This window comes from Rhamphochromis sp. 'chilingali' (genome assembly GCF_963969265.1).
Source record: "Rhamphochromis sp. 'chilingali' genome assembly, chromosome: 2".
Lineage (NCBI taxonomy): Eukaryota > Metazoa > Chordata > Actinopteri > Cichliformes > Cichlidae > Rhamphochromis > Rhamphochromis sp. 'chilingali'.
The window spans coordinates 39859391-39882436 of record NC_137930.1 but is presented as its reverse complement, the minus strand read 5'-3'; the positions used below and the strand labels follow the sequence as shown (position 1 = coordinate 39882436).

General features: G+C 41.2%; 1 protein-coding gene and 1 pseudogene across 2 annotated transcripts in view; one reads left to right on the top strand and one right to left on the bottom strand.

Moving 5' to 3' along the window:
• The window catches only part of ugcg (UDP-glucose ceramide glucosyltransferase), an 11408-nt gene extending 5425 nt beyond the window's left edge, over window positions 1-5983 (top strand). The window contains exons 2-10 of the mRNA XM_080875772.1: window positions 47-191; window positions 466-568; window positions 681-782; window positions 869-981; window positions 1063-1241; window positions 1318-1404; window positions 1754-1861; window positions 3644-3722; window positions 4182-5983. Coding sequence (XP_080731898.1) covers window positions 47-191; window positions 466-568; window positions 681-782; window positions 869-981; window positions 1063-1241; window positions 1318-1404; window positions 1754-1861; window positions 3644-3722; window positions 4182-4352 — 1087 coding nt within the window. The 3' untranslated portion in view covers window positions 4353-5983. The remainder of the gene's footprint in view (window positions 1-46; window positions 192-465; window positions 569-680; window positions 783-868; window positions 982-1062; window positions 1242-1317; window positions 1405-1753; window positions 1862-3643; window positions 3723-4181) is intronic.
• Window positions 5951-23046, bottom strand: LOC308392641 (polypyrimidine tract-binding protein 3-like; annotated as a pseudogene). Its single transcript, XR_013974770.1, has 14 exons — window positions 22893-23046; window positions 22116-22179; window positions 21860-22026; window positions 18485-18628; window positions 18194-18355; window positions 17975-18085; window positions 17628-17784; window positions 17002-17061; window positions 16746-16858; window positions 11366-11399; window positions 11185-11277; window positions 8919-9141; window positions 8746-8823; window positions 5951-8336 (listed from the first exon to the last, which is right to left on the bottom strand). The product of XR_013974770.1 is annotated as a polypyrimidine tract-binding protein 3-like (transcript).

The window sequence follows — 23046 nt, the reverse complement described above, 5'->3', positions numbered from 1 at the left end:
TGTTTCTTTGATTTTTACCTGCTGACCTTTGACCTCTTTCTTTCAGACGTCTTCACCTCCACAAGAAAAGACCAGAGGTCAAACAGCCGTTCATGCAGCTAGCTGGAGTTTCTCTGCTGAAGCCACTAAAAGGAGTTGACCCGAACCTGATCTCCAACCTGGAGACATTCTTTACACTAGATTACCCAAAGGTGAAGCCAAATACTCCCAACCCAGATAATTACCCCTTAGTACTCCCCCCAGCTAACCTATCATGACTGCCTGACTACCAAGACTCCTACTGTCCCACCCTACAGTCCCAGTTACCATCCCACTGTCCTGGGCTACCATCCCTGTCCTTCCACAGACTGACCTTCCATTGCCTCAGTCTACCCTGTAACATTTACTAACCTTTGAGCTCCAATAATAAACATCTGTCTGCTGTTGTACCGCTTCTCAGACTAATTGAAACATCTGGTTTTACAGTTTGAAATCCTGCTGTGCATTCAGGATCAAGACGATCCAGCTGTTGACGTCTGCAAAAAGTTGTTGGGAAAATACCCGAATGTAGACGCTCGATTATTCATTGGTGAGAAAAAATTACTTTAAATTATGCTTTTTTTTTTCTTTTTCTTTTTTTTTCTTACATGTTTTTCATCTGTTAGCAGCTAACATTAGCATGTGATGTCTCTGGTTCTCAGGAGGGAAGAAAGTTGGAATTAACCCCAAGATCAATAACTTGATGCCGGGCTACGAAGGAGCTAAATATGGCCTGGTGTGGATCTGCGACAGTGGCATCAGAGGTCAGTTCTTCACCACTGATGTGATGGCTATCATTGTTTTCATTGTTGATTCTAAAGCTAACTCCCTTTGTGTTTGTGTGTTGCAGTGAAACCGGACACCCTGACAGATATGACTAATCAGATGACAGAGAAGGTGGGACTGGTACATGGGTTACCGTACGTTGCCGACCGCCAAGGCTTCGCTGCCACACTGGAACAGGTAAAGTCACACTAATGTAATGGGAATTATTTTCTTTACTTGTCTTGATGCTAACAAATGCTAACACTAACCTGTTTCCAGGTGTACTTTGGGACATCCCACCCCCGCTCATACATCTCGGCTAATGTGACTGGGATAAAGTGCGTGACGGGTATGTCATGTCTGATGAGGAAGGATGTTCTGGATCAGGCCGGCGGATTGGTCGCCTTCGCCCAGTACATTGCTGAGGATTACTTCATGGCTAAAGCTATTGCTGACAGGTTGGCACGTTAACATTAGCACCCTGTCGATGTTGCTGTCAGAGCTTCACTTCACACTTATCCTATCTCTCTGCAGAGGCTGGAAATTCTCCATGGCGACACAGGTGGCGCTGCAGAATTCTGGATCTTACTCCATTGGCCAGTTCCAGTCCCGCATGATCAGGTGACCTCAGTACTCATTACTGATTGATTAGTGATGGTTTTTAAATGTTTTTCCCTCCATTTTGCCTGTTTTTGTTTTTTTTTTGGTTTTTTTTTTTTTGGTCCATGACCTGCAGCAAGACATAATTTTATTTACATTTATTGTGTTCTTTAATTTCTTACCTGTTTTGTTTTTCAAAATAAGCCATTAGCATTTAGTTTTTATTATTAGTTATAAGCAGCGTTATTAGGGGCGTGGGCTTTTGACTAAAGAGTGGTTGTAGCTGTTGGACCATAGCTCATAATTCTGAATCTCCTCTTTGACCTGAATCCTCAAAGCAGCTGATATTAATCAAGTTTTATGTCTGCAGGTGGACGAAGTTGAGGATCAACATGCTTCCCGGCACCGTGCTTGAGCCTGTTTCCGAATGCTTCCTCGCCAGTCTCATCATCGGCTGGGCCGCTCATTATGTGTTCAGGTACACAGTTGACCACACAGGGATGAGGTCATTGGTTGACTGGGCGTTTATTGTTCTTTAGCCTCAATCACCAAAAAATAGGTTAAACATTTATCACCTGGACATCATCCAGAGAAACTACAGTGGGGCAAAAAAGTATTTAGTCAGCCACCGATTGTGCAAGTTCCCCCACCTAAAATGATGACAGAGGTCAGTAATTTGCACCAGAGGTACACTTCAACTGTGAGAGACAGAATGTGAAAAAAAAAATCCATGAATCCACATGGTAGGATTTGTAAAGAATTTATTGGTAAATCAGGGTGGAAAATAAGTATTTGGTCAATAACAAAAATACAACTCAATACTTTGTAACATAACCTTTGTTGGCAATAACAGAGGTCAAACGTTTACTATAGGTCTTTACCAGGTTTGCACACACAGTAGCTGGTATTTTGGCCCATTCCTCCATGCAGATCTTCTCGAGAGCAGTGATGTTTTGGGGCTGTCGCCGAGCAACACGGACTTTCAACTCCCGCCACAGATTTTCTATGGGGTTGAGGTCTGGAGACTGGCTAGGCCACTCCAGGACTTTCAAATGCTTCTTACGGAGCCACTCCTTTGTTGCCCGGGCGGTGTGTTTTGGATCATTGTCATGTTGGAAGACCCAGCCTCGTTTCATCTTCAAAGTTCTCACTGATGGAAGGAGGTTTTGGCTCAAAATCTCACGATACATGGCCCCATTCATTCTGTCCTTAACACGGATCAGTCATCCTGTCCCCTTGGCAGAAAAACAGCCCCATAGCATGATGTTTCCACCCCCATGCTTCACAGTAGGTATGGTGTTCTTGGGATGCAACTCAGTATTCTTCTTCCTCCAAACACGACGAGTTGAGTTTATACCAAAAAGTTCTACTTTGGTTTCATCTGACCACATGACATTCTCCCAATCCTCTGCTGTATCATCCATGTGCTCTCTGGCAAACTTCAGACGGGCCTGGACATGCACTGGCTTCAGCAGCGGAACACGTCTGGCACTGCGGGATTTGATTCCCTGCCGTTGTAGTGTGTTACTGATGGTGACCTTTGTTACTTTGGTCCCAGCTCTCTGCAGGTCATTCACCAGGTCCCCCCGTGTGGTTCTGGGATCTTTGCTCACCGTTCTCATGATCATTTTGACCCCACGGGATGAGATCTTGCGTGGAGCCCCAGATCGAGGGAGATTATCAGTGGTCTTGTATGTCTTCCATTTTCTGATGATTGCTCCCACAGTTGATTTTTTCACACCAAGCTGCTTGCCTATTGTAGATTCACTCTTCCCAGTCTGGTGCAGGTCTACAATACTTTTCCTGGTGTCCTTCGAAAGCTCTTTGGTCTTGGCCATGGCGGAGTTTGGAGTCTGACTGTTTGAGGCTGTGGACAGGTGTCTTTTATACAGATGATGAGTTCAAACAGGTGCCATTCATACAGGTAACGAGTGGGGGACAGAAAAGCTTCTTACAGAAGACGTTACAGGTCTGTGAGAGCCAGAGATTTTCCTTGTTTGAGGTGACCAAATACTTATTTTCCACCCTGATTTACGAATAAATTCTTTACAAATCCTACCATGTGGATTCATGGATTTTTTTTTTCACATTCTGTCTCTCACAGTTGAAGTGTACCTCTGGTGCAAATTACTGACCTCTGTCATCATTTTAAGTGGGGGAACTTGCACAATCGGTGGCTGACTAAATACTTTTTTGCCCCACTGTATATTGATCTGTGTGTGTGTGTGTGTGTGTGTGTGTGTGTGTGTGTGTGCTTTAGATGGGACATGATGGTGTTCTTCATGTGTCACTGTCTCGCCTGGTTTATATCTGACTACATTCAGCTGACCGGGGTCCAGGTAATATCACATACTTCTAATTTAAAAGGAATATTTTTTTTCAACAACAATTACTTTTTCATTTTTAAGAATTCAGAAACACAAATATGAAGCTGCCAATTACTGATGTTTTCCGATTGATTTAATAATAATATGAAAAATATGAATGTTGTCTTAATTTTCTTCCTTTAAATAGAAAAGATGACAGTTTAGTAAGTAAGGTTAATTAAATTTAAAAAAAAAACTTAAGCCAATTAAAAAATAAAAACATTAAAAACTGGAACAAAAAGATTAAAATATTTGAAGGTTCAGTTCAATAAATAATCGTAAAAATGTTTAGATTTAAAAGTTGTTGTTTTTTTTAATGAAAAACAATACAAACAAATGTAAGAAAGTTAATAAATTTAAATGAAATTGAAAAATAAGGAGATTTTTTTTTTTAAAAGTGTGACTGATTACTGGTTGATGACATCACCACAGGGCGGCCCTCTGTGCTTCTCGAAGCTCGACTTTGCAGTCGCCTGGTTCATCAGGGAGTCGATGGCGGTGCAGATCTTCCTGTCGGCTCTGTGGGACCCAACCATCAGCTGGAGGACTGGACGCTACCGGCTACGTTGCGGAGGCACCGCTGAGGAGATCCTCGATGTCTAGTTACCTCATCTGCCCCTCCACCCTCACCTCCTCATTACAGCGAGGAGAGGAAGAGACTGATGTTTGTTTTTGTTTTTCTCTTTTTTTATGAGGAAAAACTGAAGAGTGTGCATGTGTGCGTGTGCACATGAGCGTGCGTGTGTGTGTCTGTGTGTGTGCGTGTTTTAACTATTTATCTTTCTTTTGGTGCTAAAAGCTGAAAGACGCCAGAACAAGCCAATGAGAGAGCAGGAAGCAAGGAAATATGTGAGCGACACATGCACTGAATCATCTGGTCTCTGATCAGAGCAAGAAAACAGGACGACCGTGAGCCAATCAGGACAGAGGACTACACAATACTCCCACCTGATTGGCTGATATTATTTTGCATGGAAGGTATTGACGGGCATAAAATAGGCATGAACGAGAGCAGAAGTTTTACTCTGAAAGTCCTCTGTGCTGTCAGATATTTAAAAAACTACTTAATTTGAGACTGCAGCACAAACTTGAATGTGACATTCGTCACATTCACATATCAGAAGAACAAGAGTCAGCTTTCACTGTTTTTCTATTGCAAAGCCTTCTCTTCTTCGGTGGTTTTTGAAAAGCTGGAGCTGGAGGACTGTGCTGTTTTCAGAGTAAAATATCTGAAACCTTCTGATTATCACGACTTTTATCCGTTTCCATTGTTTTACAAAAGTAAACAAACAAAAAAAACCTTTTGGATAAAAGAGGAAAATCTGTCCTGGGTGGTTCTGACTGGATGAGCTGAAGTCGTCCAGTTCTGGTTCTGGAGTCATAAAGAGACTTCAGCTGAAACTAATCTTCAGCTCCGGAATCATCTTTACGTGAAAGGTGAATTATATTCAGCTTCTGAGCCTTGTGAGTCACTACAGGAAAGCAGCTGCTTGGTTTTTGCTTCTGTCCATAAAATCTGTGCAGCTTTAGGATAAACATAAAAAAAAATGCAAACATGAGCAGCTGAAGGACTTGAGGCCGCTGACTGTCGTTTAGGAAAAAAAATGAAGTGAACAATGAACAAGTGAAGTTTTCTCTTAATTCATCATTAAGTTATTTGAAGAAAAAAAATCCTTGTAATGAAATGAAATCGTCAGAATGTCATTATTTTGTCATTGTGAAGGTGCAAAGGTACGGAAACGTGACAAATTATTGTCACAAAATCAACAAGTTCAATCATCAGTTCAGCTGCAAAACCCATAAACGGTAAAATACTCTTTAGTCCGATGTGAGATGCACATCATTATTAAAAATAAAAATAAATTAAATATTTCTTTGCCATTTCATTTTAAATTGTTAAAACAACACAAGTATAAAATTGATCTAAATTTTAAACTGAAAAGATTAGAAAACTTCTAAAGGGATTGTTGTCTTCTTGAGTAAAATCCAGAAACAAAAAAAATTACAGTGGGAAAAGAGTTGTCTTAATTAAAAAACTAAATTACCAAATGAGACAATAACTTTTCTGGGAGCTCAAATGTCTTTTTCTCCCCTGATTTAATCTCTGACCCTGGAAAACACTTGGGAATCTAGCACTGAATGAATTCCAGTATTTTTTGTAAGGAACGGTCGTAGCATTTCAAGAATTTCTCTTAATGTAAAAAAAAAAAAAAAAAAAAAAAAAAGACCAAAAATCCACATTTCTGAAGTTTTCAGTCTGAACACTGTGTATGTGTGTGAGGATATGAGAGAAAGTGTTTCTTTAAGCTCAATGTTAGCGTTTAGCTGTTACCGTAGCCACTTGCGGTTTGGTTGATGACATCACTCTGTCGGATGAACCCTCGTGGCCAGTCAGATGAATCATGTTTGTTTATTGTTGTTGTTGTTTATTTTTTCTAAAGACTTATCTAATGTGGAACAGACCAATCACAGTTCACAACTGTGTCACGATAGGAACAATAAAGTTTTATCTCAACCTAAAATCTGTAAGTGTTTTGTGACAGGCTCAGTTGATTGAGTGGGGGGAGTCTTTGGCAGTCAGATGATTTTATTTAATTATTCAGTGATTCATGCTACAACTTCCTGTCAAAGTTTCAGAATAAATAAAAATTAACAAACTTTGTTTTGGAGCAGAGCGGCTTAGCTTAGCGCTGCCCCCTCCCATCATGCACTGGTCCATGTTAAAAATATTTCATATAATAACAATAAAGTCCCACCAGCTCCCACAATGCACCACAACTACTTTACATCAGCTGATACATTCAGGTATAAAAACAGTTTGTTTTAACAAAAAGTTTAAATAAAAATCAAAATAAAATCCCAACATTTTAAACAACCATTTCTAACCTTATTCTGAAAGGGAAAATATATTTTGAAGATTTCATGTTTTCACATACACGCTTTTTAATCCCAACTGTTTATTAATTAATTAACCAAGGCTAGAATAAATATGTAGACAACTGTAAACAAAAATGCTTTCAAAACATTAGCAGGGAATGTTATTTTGAAAGGCAATAGTAGGTGGGTTTATCGCAAAATTCTTTTTTTTAAAAACGGTGTGGTTTACATTTAAATTTAAATGAAGAAAAACAGTTTTCTAGGCCATTCAAACAGGAAGTGATTTCATAATGGGGGCAAATGGATTTGTCCAATTAAAAGGCACAGGAACTTTGGCTTGTTTTGACCCCACCCACCCACAACGCTTGTAACAATTTCACATAAAGTGCTTAAAATCTTTAAATAAGTGGAAAAAAAACTCCAATATTAAAAGAAGTAAATTAAAAATGTAAAATGGGGAAAGTTGAACAGAAAATGAACTAAATGGCAGCGGTAGGCAGGTCTGAGGTCAGAAGGCAAACTGGGAATCGGCAGCTTCCTGTATTTTGTGGCTTTTTTCCCATTTAAAAAAAAAAAAAAAAAATCGAATCCAAACAGAAAATGAAAAAAAATATTAAAATAAGGGAGTGAAATTAATAAAATTAATTCAGTAAAAGATGGGACATTTGAAGCTCAACCACTCACAACTCAGCTTAATATACACACATACACACATAAATACCCACGCACAAACACACAGAAAGCCTTACATGTTGTACAGTATAAATACATTCATGATTAAAAAACCCACCCAAAATGTTGACCACCAACAAAAATATTTTAAATGAAGTAGAAAAATTCTACTTAAAAAAAAAAAAAAAAATCTAAAGACACACAAAACAATCCATCACCAAAACCTCCAAACACCACGTAAAAAACCAGAACCCAGCATAATAATTCAGAAAATAAGGCACAGAAGAAGATTTGAGATCGCAGCTTAACCCTAAAATAATAATTAAAAATAATAATCATTAACATAATTCCAGCCAATCAGACGGCAGTGTGCAGAGAGGCTGAAAATTCAAAAATAACAAGGCGGAAGTTTGTGAAGAACGAGAAAAATAAAAACCTGAAGTAAAAAGAAAAACGTTGGAATCTGAATTTTAAACATAAAAAAGGGTCAAATCATTTCATTTCATTTAAAAATAATATCTATAATAATTTACTTAATGCTCATTTGGTAATTTTAAATAAAGATAAATTTAAAGTAAACCTTTGATAAAAGGCAGGTTTTTTTCCTTCTTTTTTTTTTTTTTTTTTTTACTTCCTGATTTCGTTTCCTGCATCACATTAACAAACACAAACTGACGTCACCTCCATGATGGACTTCATTACCCACAATGCACTGCTACTCAGTCTGCTCCGGAATGTGCTCTGTAACCTCTGTAGCCATGGCCATGACCCTCGGTTGTGACATCATTTGCCACCATGATACGAGGCTTGCTGTAGGCACAGAAAGATATCCCCGTGGTCTGTCTGTCTGCGCCGCGGGCCAATCAGAAGCCCTGCGCTCTGAGCGGCCGCTCAGAGGTCAAAGGTCAGATGGTGGACTTGGAAAAGGACACCCGGAGGTGCTGGTTGTGGTCCAGCTGGTGGTCGTGAAGGGCGATCAGAGCCTCAATGGCTTCCTCCACCGAAGCCAGCTGCATCAGCGCCATCTTCCTATCCTTCCTGTGACATCAGAGGAAGTGACATCATCACCCACAACCCATCAGAAAGGAGGGAGAGGAAAGGAGTACATAAACACTTACAAAAAAAAAGTTTAAAGAATTTTTAATATTTTTTTTTAACATTAGAAACTGAAGAGAAAACTGAACTTTTTAAACAGTTTATTTCATTATTTTTTTTCTTTTTTCATTATTTCGTAAAGTAAACATTTCATACAGTAAACAATTATAGATTTAAATAATATTTTATAAAAATTTAAATTTAAAATTATTCAGTAACATCTGTATTTAAAAAATATGTTTTTTGTTTTCATTTAAATAGTATTTTTCTTTTTAAATAAATCATAATAATCTGCCTTTTTCTGATTGGTTAACAAGCACAAATCAGTGAACGGAGTTGCTTTGTTACTTACTGGAAAAACTTGAAAGCTTTTACTGCAAATCCATTCAAAGAAAATAAATCCTTCAACGCCTCCTCGCTCACTGAAGAGCTAGGAAACAAGGAAACAATGAAGGACAACGATATTTAAATGCATATCAGTCTCCAAGAGTCAAACACATCAAACAGGAAGCGAGGCGGTCTTACGGGATGTTGGAGAGGTGCAACGTTGCTGACGGAGGGAAGATGTTGTTGAAGTTTTTGGAGCCCGGCTTTTTGAAGCGGTGGAGGGCAGAGCCTGAGAAGTCCCGAGTCAGTGCTTGTTCTTCTTGCCCAGCCCCTCCGCGAGGCAGCTGCACCACCGGGTGTTTGGACAACGTCACCCGGATCACGTTACCATGGAGACGCTGCCCGTTCAGGTGACTCATCGCTGTCATTGAAGAACAAAGAGATAAACAAGAATTTGTCTTCTGCTCATCCATTACAGTATTAAAATCATTAAAAATACAATTCCGAACTTTTCATTCATTATAATTCAATTGACCACTGTACTCCCGTGCATTTAGTCATTATTCATGACAATATTTATTATTATCAGGGCTCTAGAGTGCGACCAATTTGGTCGCAAATGCGACCAAATTTCTCCATGGTGCGACTAATAAAAAATACTTGGTTGCACCGGTGCGACCAAGTAAAAAAAATACTTGGTCACACCGGTGCAACCAAGTATTTTCTCGGAAAAAAAACGTTTCAGCAACCCTGAAAGTCTCCGTGTGTTCAACAACAGACACACATTATGCCCATGTCGTGTTCTAAACCAATCAGAGATACTCAGAGGCGGGGACCTCTGTGATTGGCCGTGGTCCAGATATTCCTGCAGACCTACTTGTGTTTACGTTTGAAAGTGCGGGCAGATAGAGAAGGGTGAGTAGCCCAGGTCAGAAGTGTATGAAGTTGGTATTGAGAAAATATGAAAAGAACAATTGATAACTTTTTCGTTAAGTTAAGGCCTGATCAGTCCAAAATTCTGAGCCAGCGCTCTGACACGGAGCCATCAACCTCTCCGTTTTTGTCAAACACTGGTCCGGAGACGGCATCAGAAAATGAGCCACATACGATCGACTCCCAGCCGGAGTCCACTGAAAGTAAAAGTGAGAAAATGTATAGATTTCGAATCGAGTGGCTTGACCAGTTTCCCTGGCTAAGATACAGCCAAGCTGACAATATGATGCACTGCATTTATTGTCGCGAGTGTGGAAAGACCATGGCCGGCAACACAGCATTTGTCACTGGTGCTAATACGTTTCGAATTGAAACGCTGAAAAAGCATACAGCATCGAGAAGACACATTATATGCCGCGATAAATGCTCTGCCAAAATGTCCCCGCTCCCCACTGCCTTTCAGCGGCAGGCAGGTGTAAACAGGTCATCGGAGGAGGCCGAGATGATCATTAAGTTTAACATCGCCTACAATATTGCAAAAGAAGAAGTTCCGTTTACTAAGTTCAAGTCAGAAATAACTCTTCACAGGAAAAATGGCTTGGACATAAACCCCACATACAGCAATGATGTTGCGTGCGCCCAGTTTATAGGCGTAATCGCTGACACACTGAAAAAAAAGACGTCAGTGGAAATTGCGAACAGTACATACATGGCCTTCCTGATCGATGGAGACACAGACATCGCCACAAAAGAATGTGTCATTGTGTACGCTCGTATCTTGCAAAAAGGAAGACCAGCGAATATACTGATTGGACACATTGAGGTCCAGCATGCCCATGCCCAAGGTAAGCCATGTCATGTCACGTAGCCTATGTATATGATTAATAATATTACGTCGTGTTACTGAATTAACCATATCTAGCATGTTCTTATCATTGAAAATTAAACATAGCAATAATACATGAATATAGAAACTCAAACTGAAAAAGACTGCATTGTAAACTCTTGATCTGATAAGTAAATGGTATTTTTTTTTTAATTTGTTTAGGAATTTATGCTGCCTCAAAGAAAGCATTTGCTGCTCTTGGGGACCAGTGCAGTAACTGGTTGGATAAAATCATTGCTATGGGGGCTGATGGAGCTGCTGTTAATTTGGGCAGCAAAGGGGGTGTCAAGTTAATCATTTTGAAAGGTTGTTAGTTAATCATTTACAAATAAAAAAAAAACGTGAACATGTAAAACTGCGGTGTTAAGTAATGCAGTTAAAAAATTTGGGTACGCCTAAATTTTGTGCTGGTGCACCTAAATTTTATTTTTAGGCGCACCAGTGCAACCATGGCAAAAAGTTAGTCTAGAGCCCTGATTATGCTGAATTAATCATCATCACAGATTAATTCACTGAACTGGAATTAAAAACTAAAGTAGCTCTGACCTTCTGTATCATCGCTCACAGCGTCATTAAAAATGAAGAAAAAAAATGTTAAAATGAATTAATTTTGTTTTTTTTTAAATGAACTGAATTGTTTCAGACCGAGTTGAGCCTGCGTGGCGTCGCTCATCTGAACAAGAGCGTTTTCCTTCTTGTTGAAGAGGATTTTCACTCTCTGAACGTCTCCGTAAACACCTGAAAAAACATGAAACAAAACTGTCAATGAATCAGCACAGAAACACCTTTCAAACACGTTAAAGAAATAAAATCTGAGTTTTCCTACCGAACAGGATGAAGAGGCAGTGAGGCGTGACGTTCTGCAGAAGGTGAATAAAATTAGTTCAGTGGAAAATATATGTTTAAAGATTATAACTTGAAGTTTTTGACTAAGTATCGTTCCTTTCCAATTCCACCGAAAGCAAAAGAAAATCAATTTAAAAATTTAAATGCCATATATCTGTCCAATGACTTCTTCACAAGAAATTCAATATACAGGGTGGGCCATTTATATGGATACACCGTAATAACATGGGAATGGTTGGTGATATTAAAGTCCTGTTTGTGGCACATTAGTATATGTGAGGGGGCAAACTCCTCAAGATGGGTGGTGACCATGGTGGCCATTTAGAAGTCGGCCATCTTGGATACAACTTTTGTTTTTTCAATAGGAAGAGGGCCATGTGACACATCAAACTTATTGGTAATGTCACAAGAAAAACAATGGTGTGCTTGGTTTCAACGTAACTTTATTCTTTCATGAGTTATTTACAAGTTTCTCTTCGTTCACAGCCATTGACATGTCGAAGAGGTTAACACGTGAGGAGCGGATCGAAATTGTTGATATCTGGTGAACGCAGTAACCGGGTCATTGCAGCAGATTTGAATGCAATACACCCTACGAGACCACCCATCTCCCATGCTACAGTTAGCAAACTGCTTGCTAAGTTTCGTGAAACTGGTTCAGTGTTGGATTTGCCAAAATGTGGACGCAAGAAAACTGTCACTAAGAAACATCAGTGGCTGTCCTAGCTTCATTCAGCAAGAGCCCACAGTGTAGCACTTGCCGCATGTCACTGGAGAGTGGCATTAGTCGAACATCCCTTCGGCGGATATTAGCTACTCACAAATGGCACCCTTACAAACTCCAGCTACTGCAGCATCTCAACGAGGATGACCCAGATCGGCACACAGAATTTGCAGAATGGGCAAAACAAAAATTGGAACAGGACCCTCAGTTCACGCAGAAGATTTTGTTCAGTGATGAGGCAAACTTTTATGTGAATGGTGAAGTTAACAAACAAAACCACCGCTATTGGTCTGACACTAACCCACATTGGATGGGTCCCTCCAAGACTGTTGGAACAACAAAAGTGATGGTTTGGTGTGGTATATGGGGTACAACGATAGTGGGTCCATTCTTCATCAATGGAAACCTCAAGGCCACTGGATATTTGAAATTGCTACATGATGATGTGTTTCCCTCTTTATGCACTGAAGCTGGCACGTTCCCTGAGTTCTTCCAGCAAGATGGTGCACCACCACATTATGGGTGCCAGGTCCGAGCATTCCTAGATGAACAGTTTTCTGGAAAGTGTATTGGTCGTCGTGGGCCATTTGAATGGTCCCCAAGGTCTCCCGATCTGACCCCCTTAGACTTTTATCTTTGAGGTCATCTGAAGGCAATTGTCTATGGTGTGAAGATACGAGATGTGCAGCACCTGAAACTACGGATACTGGATGCCTGTGCTGGCATTTCTCCTGCGGTGTTGCTATCAGTGTGTGAAGAGTGGGAGAAGAGGGTTGCATTGACAATCCAACACAATGGGCAGCACATTGAACACATTTTATAAGTGGTCAGAAACTTGTAAATAACACATGAAAGAATAAAGTTACGTTGAAACCAAGCACACCATTGTTTTTCTTGTGACATTACCAATAGGTTTGATGAGTCACATGGCCCTCTTCCTATCCGATTGTTCAGTCTGACGTCACTAGCCGTGTCTGGGTCTAAACTCCGCTGCAGGTCCATATATCAAACGATCACTATGGCATTACTGAGAGTTGAAAAACTGTCTAAAGTCTTTCATCTTTAATAAAATGATCAGCGTTCTGCTCTACCAGGTGTAACAATTGAGTTTAACATCCAGGCATCCATGAAAACGGAATTTATGACATTTAACGGCGTTAGAAGTTAGCAGGGAGTTAGCTCGCTAGCTTCTATCTAAATACAATATAGCATGTCCTGACTGCGGGGTTTTGGAAACAAATTAAAACGTACAGCTCTGCTATCACTTCTAGCATAAATGAAGACAGAAAACTAAACAGCAGTGACGTTTGTAGGGTTACTGAAGTTTGGCTAGCTGGTATATAATGATGTGCTACGAGACCGCTAGCGACACAGCTATGTTAGCATAATATAAACAAGCTAACTTTTTTTCCCGCTCGATAAAAGTTAACGTGAGTGTTCTCGGTGGTCAGGAACAAATGTAATCACATGGCAGGATGCTGTAAAAGGACCAAACTTCAGCCAGGAGAACAACTGAGATAATCCATCCATAATATGAGGTTAGTCATTCATATACTGCTGCATGGGCTGGGCTGTAGTTACATGCTAAGGTTTTAAAAACTGAGCTTAAATAAATGATTAGCGGTAATAAAAGCCGAGGGAGGTCAACAGTGATCACTGACTGTTTTAGGAGCTTTTTGAGATCAAATAGAAGAAAATACATAACATTAAACATGTTAACAACACAAAAGCCATATTAAACGCAGACTACTTTAGACCCGGAAGTAGGATTCGTCGCGTCATCACTGAACAACCGGATAGAAAAAACAAAAGTTGTATCCAAGATGGCCGACTTCTAAATGGCCACCATGGTCACCACCCATCTTGAGGAGTTTGCCCCCTCACATATACTAATGTGCCACAAACAGGACTTTAATATCACCAACCATGTTATTACAGTGTATCCACATAAATGGCCCACCCTGTAGATACGAATGCATGCACTTTCTGCTAGGGCTGCTCAATTAATCGAATTTTAATCACGATTACGATCTGGGCTTTCAACGATCATTAAAAATGACTGAGCCGATTATTAGCCCCTCCCTCATTTATCCGCGACACCTTAAAGGCCGGTCCGTGAAAATATTGTCGGGCATAAACCGGTCCGTGGCGCAAAAAAGGTTGGAGACCGCTGATTAAGAGGACCCGAGGGAAGCTCGGAAAGCTAAGCAGAAGTTATTTGGAGAGTGACTGCCGTTGGTTGAAAAGAGAGTTAAAAAAAAAAAAAAACTTCAGTGGTGTTGCACACTATTTTATATTATTTTTTTAAAGTCATTGTTAACCCTTTAAAGCCGGTCAGAGCAGTAAGCTCCGTTTTGCGTAACTATTGTTAAATCCCTGTAGAACCTGAACCATGTAAGCTAGCGCAATAATTTGTTTTGCATATGAAACCGGAGGAGTTGTACTTACATCTTATGCCATCAGCTTGTCCTCGGTCACGGTTTCGTTTCACATATAGCTTTGCAAAAATTGCATAAAAAGCGCTTGCAGGAACAAAAACATAATATTCCAGAAACACGCTTTGCCGTTCCTATCAGCTGTTCGTAACACTTCCCACAGTGAAATGATGCACATGCTGTTTTCTTTGCAAATTTGCATCATAGGATTGTTTTTTGTTTTTCCTGCAGTATATAAAAATTGCTGTATCTCCAAAATAAAACTATGAAGACACTCAAAATAAATTTCCTGTGGTGGGAAACTATTTTTTGCAACTTTATTGTATTTAAAGTTTTGAGGGATAAACCTCTTAAATTTCTCCAAGTAGAAATATATGTAAACAAAACAAAAGCGATTTTCAATTTTTTTTGTAGTTTATTGCACTTTTTTGCAATTTATGTAATTACTATGGACTTAATGCATACATATTATTAAAATATGGGCTATAACAGTTGTATTGATGTATAGCAACTTGAAATGCTCCCACAAATGGCACTACAGCATGTAAAAAAATAATATAAGCTCTGGTGGACTTGGTTCTATAGTAGGTCTTAAAGGGTTAAATAAATATCGTCAAATAATCGTGATCTCAATTTCAGTGAAAATAATCGTGATTATCATTTTTGCCATAATCGAGCAGCCCTACTTTCTGCAATACTGATATTAAGACTACAGAGCATCTTTTTTATTCATGTGAAAGTTCCAGATCTTTTGGGGATGATTTTCAGTACTGGCTAACCTCCATAAATATTGACTGCCCTTCTCTAACCTTTCAAGTATTAGATTCTAGTTGCAAAATTTTTCATTCACAAAGGTCGCTTATTGAAAATTACTCCGATTTTTGCTGGATTTAAAAATGAAGTGCTGCTGTGGAAGGCTTCATTAGACAAGTGTAACTTAAATAAAGCTCACACCTTACTTGATTGTATGTGCGTACTTTTGTTTTTTACTTTTATATGATAGATCACCTTACTGTACTTGTATGCTGCTTTATGGTATTTCTGACCTATACTGTTCTTTTGTTCTTTATTCGATGGCTGCTTTGTTCTTAACCACTTGTACTTGTATGTAACTTTTTGTTGTCATGTAAAATGAGTGCTGTAATTGTTATTTTGTTCAAAAACAAAAAACAAGTTAGCTCAGTGAGCTGTGCTCTGATTGGATAGTGGTCGTGTCCAAATTCATGGGCTGCATCCTCCTGAGGCCGCATTTGTAGACCGATTACGTCACAGCGACGCGCCGAAGGCTGTCCAAATTCGTAGACTCATCCGAATGTAGCCGACAAATGCGTCCTCCTTTTCCCCGAATTTTAAGGATGGGTCGGGTGTGTCCTTCGTGGCCCACCATATCCCAGAATTCATAGCGCGGCCCAGCCAAACTCCAGTTTCCAACAATGGCGGCCGCTACTAAGTTTTAAAATTACTCATACTAATCTTTCTGGGTCACAAAATAAACTTTTAACATATTTTCAGGCGAGGAAGTAGTTGTGTAAACTTCAAATATCTGCTCGGTTTATCAAGATATCGCATATTTGCAAAAGTGCTTCGAGGTTTTCGGAGGTGTCTGCTACCCACCAGCTCGATAGCTAGCCGGGAGCTCGAGGGTCACTGAAGCCGCCGAGAAGGGCACAACTCCCGGCACATCATTTTCAGATCACCGCGGACTTTCGCTGCTCGGGTTAAACGTAATATATAAGTCACTTAGACAACCTAAAAATGTTATTGTTGGGCTTTTTTCAGTGTTTTGTTTGTTCGTGAGTAAATCGGTTTGGCTGAGATTAAAGTTATTAGATAAGATTAGATAAAATAAAACTTTATTAATCCCCCGGGTGGGTTCCTCCTTGGTTTTTACACAGCTGACTAAACGTCAAACAGAAACCTGATTAAACATAAGTATGAGACAGTCGAGAATTTACACCAGTGTCCCGTTATATTTTAGATAGCAAGGAGCAGACGGCTGAGTTTATTAAACTCCACCGAGACAGCGGTGACGCTAATCAGAAGGCTAGACCGTCCAATTTCACGGCCGTTTACTTCCGGCCTACCCGACCTTCTGAGGACCCGGCCCACGTAGACCGCGAAGGCCGGGTCCTCAGGAGGATGCAGCCCATGAATTTGGACACGACCAGTGACTGTGTGAGCTAGCATGTGTGACCTCTGACCTCTGGGTTCAGGTTCGACACCAGCAGCACCGAATGGACAGCAGGAGGCGCCATCTGCAGCGAGACGCGAGGATGAGACACTAGCGAGCCGGGGACGGGCGCCATGGACAGACCTGAGGACGGAAAACACCAAAACTTTATTTCAGTGGTTTCCATATTCACGCTCAGCGCATCCAGCAGCCGGATTATTAAACATGGACTCATCTTAAAACATGTAAATGTCAATGGTCAAAGGTGATGTTCATGTGCAACTCACCTGTGTGTTGGTGGAAAGTGGGTGGGAATGCCGCTGCTCCATACGGAGGCAAAGCTACACCTGAAACACACATACAGGTTAGCTCACTAGCCCCGCCCCCATACAATGACTCTGAGGTCTGCATAGAGTTATAGAAATGACAGCTGCTGGTCAGTCGAGGTGTGTGCGCTTATTGAGTTGTAATGAATTTGTACAACTGAAACACCAGCGTACTTGATGATGTCACAGGTCCAGAGTTCTTTCGGCCGTCCCCTCTTAATTTAACTGTGACTAATATGTTATGAAGCTTAACTTTAATCTCAGCCAACTCGATTTACTCAGGAACAAATAAAACACTGAAAAAAGCCAAACATTAACATTTCAAAGTTATCTAAGAGACCTATATATCATGTTTAACCTGAGTAGTAAAAGACCGCGGGGGGGGTTGAAAATGATGTGCCGGGAATCCGCTGTTCTCGCCGGCTCTAGTGATCCTCGACCTCCCAGTCTGCTATGGAGCTGGTGGGTAACAGACGTCTCCGAAGACGTCGGAGGCATCAGGGAATATTTACGGCTTGACTTATCACGAGTACACGAGAACACAAGTACGCAAAAGTATGCATATTGAGACAGGCCCTTACTCTTACCGAAGGTGGCGGCGGGCTCTAGCTCTCCGCTTGGCAGGTCGGCTCTGGTGAAATCCCGACTCTTGTCGTTGTTGTACTTCACGTTGAGCACGCTCAGTTTGGAGAAGTCGATCCTCAGCGTGCAGCAGCCGTTATAGATGTTCTGACCGTCTAGAGTCTGACAGACAGAAGGACACATACTGTGATCTGACTGGACCCGCACCAGTTCAGACCTAGAACTGGAGCTGGATTTCTAAATGTGTGTGTGTGTGTGTGTGTGTGTGTGTGTGTGTGTGTGTGTGTGTGTGTGTGTGTGTGTGTGAGAGAGAGAGAGAGAGTGAGAATGTGTGTGTAGGTGTATGACTCACAGCCTTGGCGTGCTGAGCATGCACGGTGTCGCTGAACTGCAGGAGAGCCTGAAACTGGTTGTTTCTGGTGAACGTGATGATCTTCAGCACGGAGCCAAACTTACTAAAGATCTGTGGAAAAATTTTATTAATACCACCAAGAACTGTTAGAAAGGACATGATAATAAAAACTTCAATAATAATAACAATAATAACACTGATGATATCTGCAGTCCTGACCTGCTGGAGGACCTCCAGAGTCACAGGGTAAAATAAATTCTCCACAATGATTCTCAGGACGGGACTCTGACCTGGAGCTATGCCCCGGCCCTCCCCACCTGAAGCCATGTTCCCAGAGTGCACTGCTCCTGCATTCATGGCCTGCAGCGTTGCCTGAGCCCTCTGTCAGCAAACAAACATATTATTGATTGTTTAAAGGACCATCTCGCTGCTTTTTGTAAACAGATGACAGATCAAACTTCAAACAAATAAACAGACACCATGGGTGGGGCCTGAGCTGCTGCTCCTCACCTGATTGGTCATATTGTCAGTCTTGAGCTCGCGATGGGTGGAGTACTGAATGTAGACTGGCTGACTCCTGATGGAGGGAGTGGCTGAGGTGTAGTAGTTCACCATGGTAACAGCGGCTTCTTCTGACGCCATTTCTAAAAACGCCTGAAAAGAAAAAAAATGATTACTTAAAAATTTCATGTGTTCCTCTCTGTGTGAGTCTGTCACGGTGGGACATCTTTTCTAAGCTAACATTAGCTAGAGCTGCTCTCTGTAGAAAATTTGTCCATTCACACAGAAGGGAAAAAAAGATTTGCTTGGATCATGTGACAGGTGTAAACAAAATAAAGCAGTGAGGGAGCAGTACAAAAGCCTTTCATTACTTTAATCCACGCTGAGATCAGACCACAAAGGAGACTGAAGAGAACACAAAGCCTCAGCCATCATGTGTTTGACTTTCACTACCTCACAAATTACACAACACAGTGAACCACACTGCTGTGCAGAAGTCTTGAACCGCCCCTTATTTCTGACCAGTTTTGGAAGACTGTTTTTTGTTTGTAAACCCGCTCTCTGTGAGCCATTCAAGAATGAAAATGCTCCAAACACAAAGAGTAACAAGTGTCTATGCACAACAGAAAACTTAGTGAGGAACCAGCTTTAAATAATTTTAGACTCTTTGTTACTCGCCTGTTACAGCCTGTCATAAAAACACACCACTCAGTGGAAGAGTGGCTTAGACCCTGCCTAACATTCACATACACTTGTTGCACTCTGATGGATGTATCGTGGGTAATTTAGGGTTCAGTATCTGTCCCCCCGATACTTCCACATGCCTCAGAGCAGCTGCAGGTGGAACCATTTATCTCTGCACACGTTTCACTGAACCAATTTCCCATCGTTCCATCAAAATACAAAGAAATGAGGGCTGACTTGAAACTTTTGCACAACACCATATTACAACACAAGCTGAAATAAGAGTTCAGCTCTGGTGCCATGACTCACACCTGAAACATGTCATTACTTGTTTCCATGAACATGTCACTGTTAGTGACAGACCCATGAGACGATTATTAAAATAACTTGTAGTGTCCAATGCATCAATGAAGGATTATTTCTCTCTGGATGAGAGGTCAGCTGTAAGAACCTGAGAGGGCACTAAAGCAATGAGAAGCCATTAAAAAAAGACAATCTGAGTCACATGCGGCGTGATGACATAGACAAGATAAAATACAAATAAACAGTGTGCTGGTTGGCTCAGCTGGAGCTCTGCATATACAGGGTACAATCATATTAACTGTTTTTACTAAGAAACAAAACTGACATGCCCATTTTCCCACTAAATTTGAATTCAACAAAGAGGTGTTGTGGGCGGGAATTCATTTTGCTCCGTCTCTCCGCTCTTTCACTCTGATGTCCAGAGGCCTGCGCTACAAAGCAGGATTTGGTCTTATCCATGTGACTTCAGGTTTAACTCTTTTTTCTGTTTTTCAAAGGTGGTTCACTTTTTACTGGGATATATCGCTATGGTTACTTATGCTGCAAACAGGCTATGTTCCAGATTACACATCAACAGGTGTGAAACTCCCACCTACTGACTAATCAATTCTCTGGAAAACAGCATCGCCACTCCTGGCAGAGCCCTCAGACTGCTGCGCAGAGTCTCTCTCGCGGAGAGGGTTGGACCAAGTGACCCTGAATCCTCCCTTAGTTATGATGCAGTAGGTGTAGGCTGCTGGGGGATTCCCATTATGCACTGAGTGTTTCTTCTTCACTCACTATGTGTTAATAAACCTCTCTGAAATTAATCATTAGTTATTATTAATCTCTGGCTCCCCTCCACAGCATGTCTTTGTCCTGTCAAACCGGTCGCTGCACATGGCCACCCCTGCCTGAACCTGTTTCTACTGGAGGTTTCTACCTGTTAAAAGGGAGCTTTTCCTTCCCACTGTCGCTTAGGTGCTTGTTCATAGGGGTTGCTTAATTGTTGGGGTTTTCTCCGCAGTATTGTAGAGTTTTTATTTTACAATATGCGAGGTGTGAGGTGACTGTTTGGTGCTGTACAAATAAAACTGAACTAAACTGAATGTCTCTGTGCTTCCCCAATGAGCATCAGTATAAACATAGATTGTTAGATGCAGCTTTACTTCTTTTCTTTTTTTTTTACCTGTTTAATGCAAACAAGTTACAACAACGTTATTATAGTATTAAATGGACTAAATCTGAAGTTGATTCAGTTGAATGAAATAGTCTAAAATCTGTGATGATTTTATCAGTGAGAGCTGCTCCACAGTTTGCAAAGCGTCTTATTTTCCTAGACATCAAAAGTGCCTGGCACGTGTTCATCTGTCTGCTCTTCTATTCCTCCTAAGCAGTTACATTTTGTCGAATTTATGAGAAACAGTGCCATTTCCAAAAGCCTTCCATCTTCTAAACAGATACCTTCCAAACTCGTCCCGCCTTTGTACACAACTTATTTGTTCTGATTGGATGTCATCTTGTTTTTATTATTTGACAAAAGTCTCGATACATTTTATCATCATTTTCATGTTTCTGCACAAGCTTTTATTTAGATATTGCCTTGTTTTCGTCAGAAAAAAACATTGCAGTCGCACATTCACACAGTCACATTTTAACTGGCGTTCTTTCCAGGCTTTAAATAGGCTAAGCTGTTGTCCAGTCTAACTGACCGAAGCATTTAAAGCACTCACGCCTTCATAAAGCCCTGGTCCTCCACCACTACTTTCGTTAAGCAGGCATCTGTATACTGTGTTCAATCTTGTTAGATTTTTCTCATATTACAGCTTTATCTCCCTTTGCAGCTTTGTGTGACTGCTTATCCTGATTGCAGATGTTAGGGTAAGTGAATCCAGACGAAGGAAAGATAGGTGGGTACAACTCGCGTTGGGGGTGAGGGAAGGGAGACAGGATAGTGAGGGTCTATTGTAGGGTCTTTACCTTACGACATGTTGTGATTTGGTGCTGTATAAATAAAACTGAACTGAAGTGAATAACAAAGTGCCTTCTTGTGGCTAACTAAAGAGCTATATAATGACACACAGTGATTACTCACTCAGTACAACCTCACAAACCCCCACACAGCTACCAAATGTGTTAGTAATAAATTTGGATGCAAGATGACGTCGCAAGCAGTCGCAGCCGAACGCCGCTCTCAACAATTTAGTGGATTTCTTTTTATTTTGTGTATTTTTATTTCACTTTTCCTCCAATTAACAAGAGCACATGTGCTGTACAGTAAAAGTGAATTGCTCAGGGTTCTAAACCACATAAACCTGCACACTTTCACCAGCAATGACTTAATAATAATAAAGAACAGGTTAAGAGGAATTCAGACAGTTGTGTACTGCGCACCTTGCTGGCATCGTTAGCGCTCACCTGATTCTTTGTCTTCAGTGTGATCAGCTGACTAACTCGACCAAAGGGAAGCGCCAGAGAAAGCACTTCCTGTTCAGAGACGTCAGGGGGAAGCTGACGCAGGTGAAGGACCCGAGATGGGACGCACTGAGCACGCTCTGAAACACACAGTCTATCAGTGCCATCCACTGCAGATAGACAGAAACAGACAGGTAAATTATGATGGAAAGGGTTCAGGTGGGAGGAGCTTCCCTTTCATAGACTTTCATAGACTCACCTGTGGACAGGTGAGAGGAGCTCATGTTCTCAGAGCTGCTGACAGACGAGCTGAACTCTGACTCCTGGAAACAAACACAATAATCAGTTATTGAAATGTCAAAGTTATATCACATTTCATCAATTTATTAATGAATTTATCAAATCAGCAGCACATGAACCTCCATATTTAAAATCCTGTCTTCTTTTGCAATTTTTTTTTGAGACGTGATTGATCTTTAAAGCCTGTTTCCTGAGACAGACTGCAGGAGATGATTGATGACTTCTTCATTTTCAGCTCTGAGCTTCTGTTTAACTTTACCGCTAACATTTTAACCATTAACCTTCTCCCGGGATCAGTTAAAGAAGCTTCGGGCTCTGCTGGTGACATTTTAGAACCCCAAAGTCGAACTAATTAACAGAAAATGAAAGTAATTCCTCTCTGTTTGTACACAGACAGAGAGGCTCTTTGCGTGAACACGCACATATCGCGAGATTTCAGGTAATAAAACACCGCGGCTGTCGCTACTGTTGCCCCGTGACACTTTCACGCCGAGCCGAACAGAACAGAGCAGAGTTGCACAGCACAGCGCACGAGCAACTAAACAGCGCGCGAGGAGCAGGAAAACGGGGCTCTGGGAGAGCATTTCAGTAAACACCAACAACAAACAGGCAGGGAGGGGCGCATCTGAGGCTCGCGCAGGTGCGGTTCAGTCACCAAGGAAACGAAGGGAGGAAGGAAGGTAAAAGTGCGGTGGGAACGGTTCCGAGAAGGTTCGGGACGGTTTCCCGTTCTCACCCGTCCATGGTCCGTGCTGAGGAAGAGGAGGAAGCGCAGCAGAGAAGGAGTTGTTTTGGTCCGCGAGCCTTCGCAGCCAGGCAGCCACCAAGGAGAACAACGAGCTCACTTCCCGTTTGGTGACGTCACGACAGAACATGGCGTCTGGAGGACA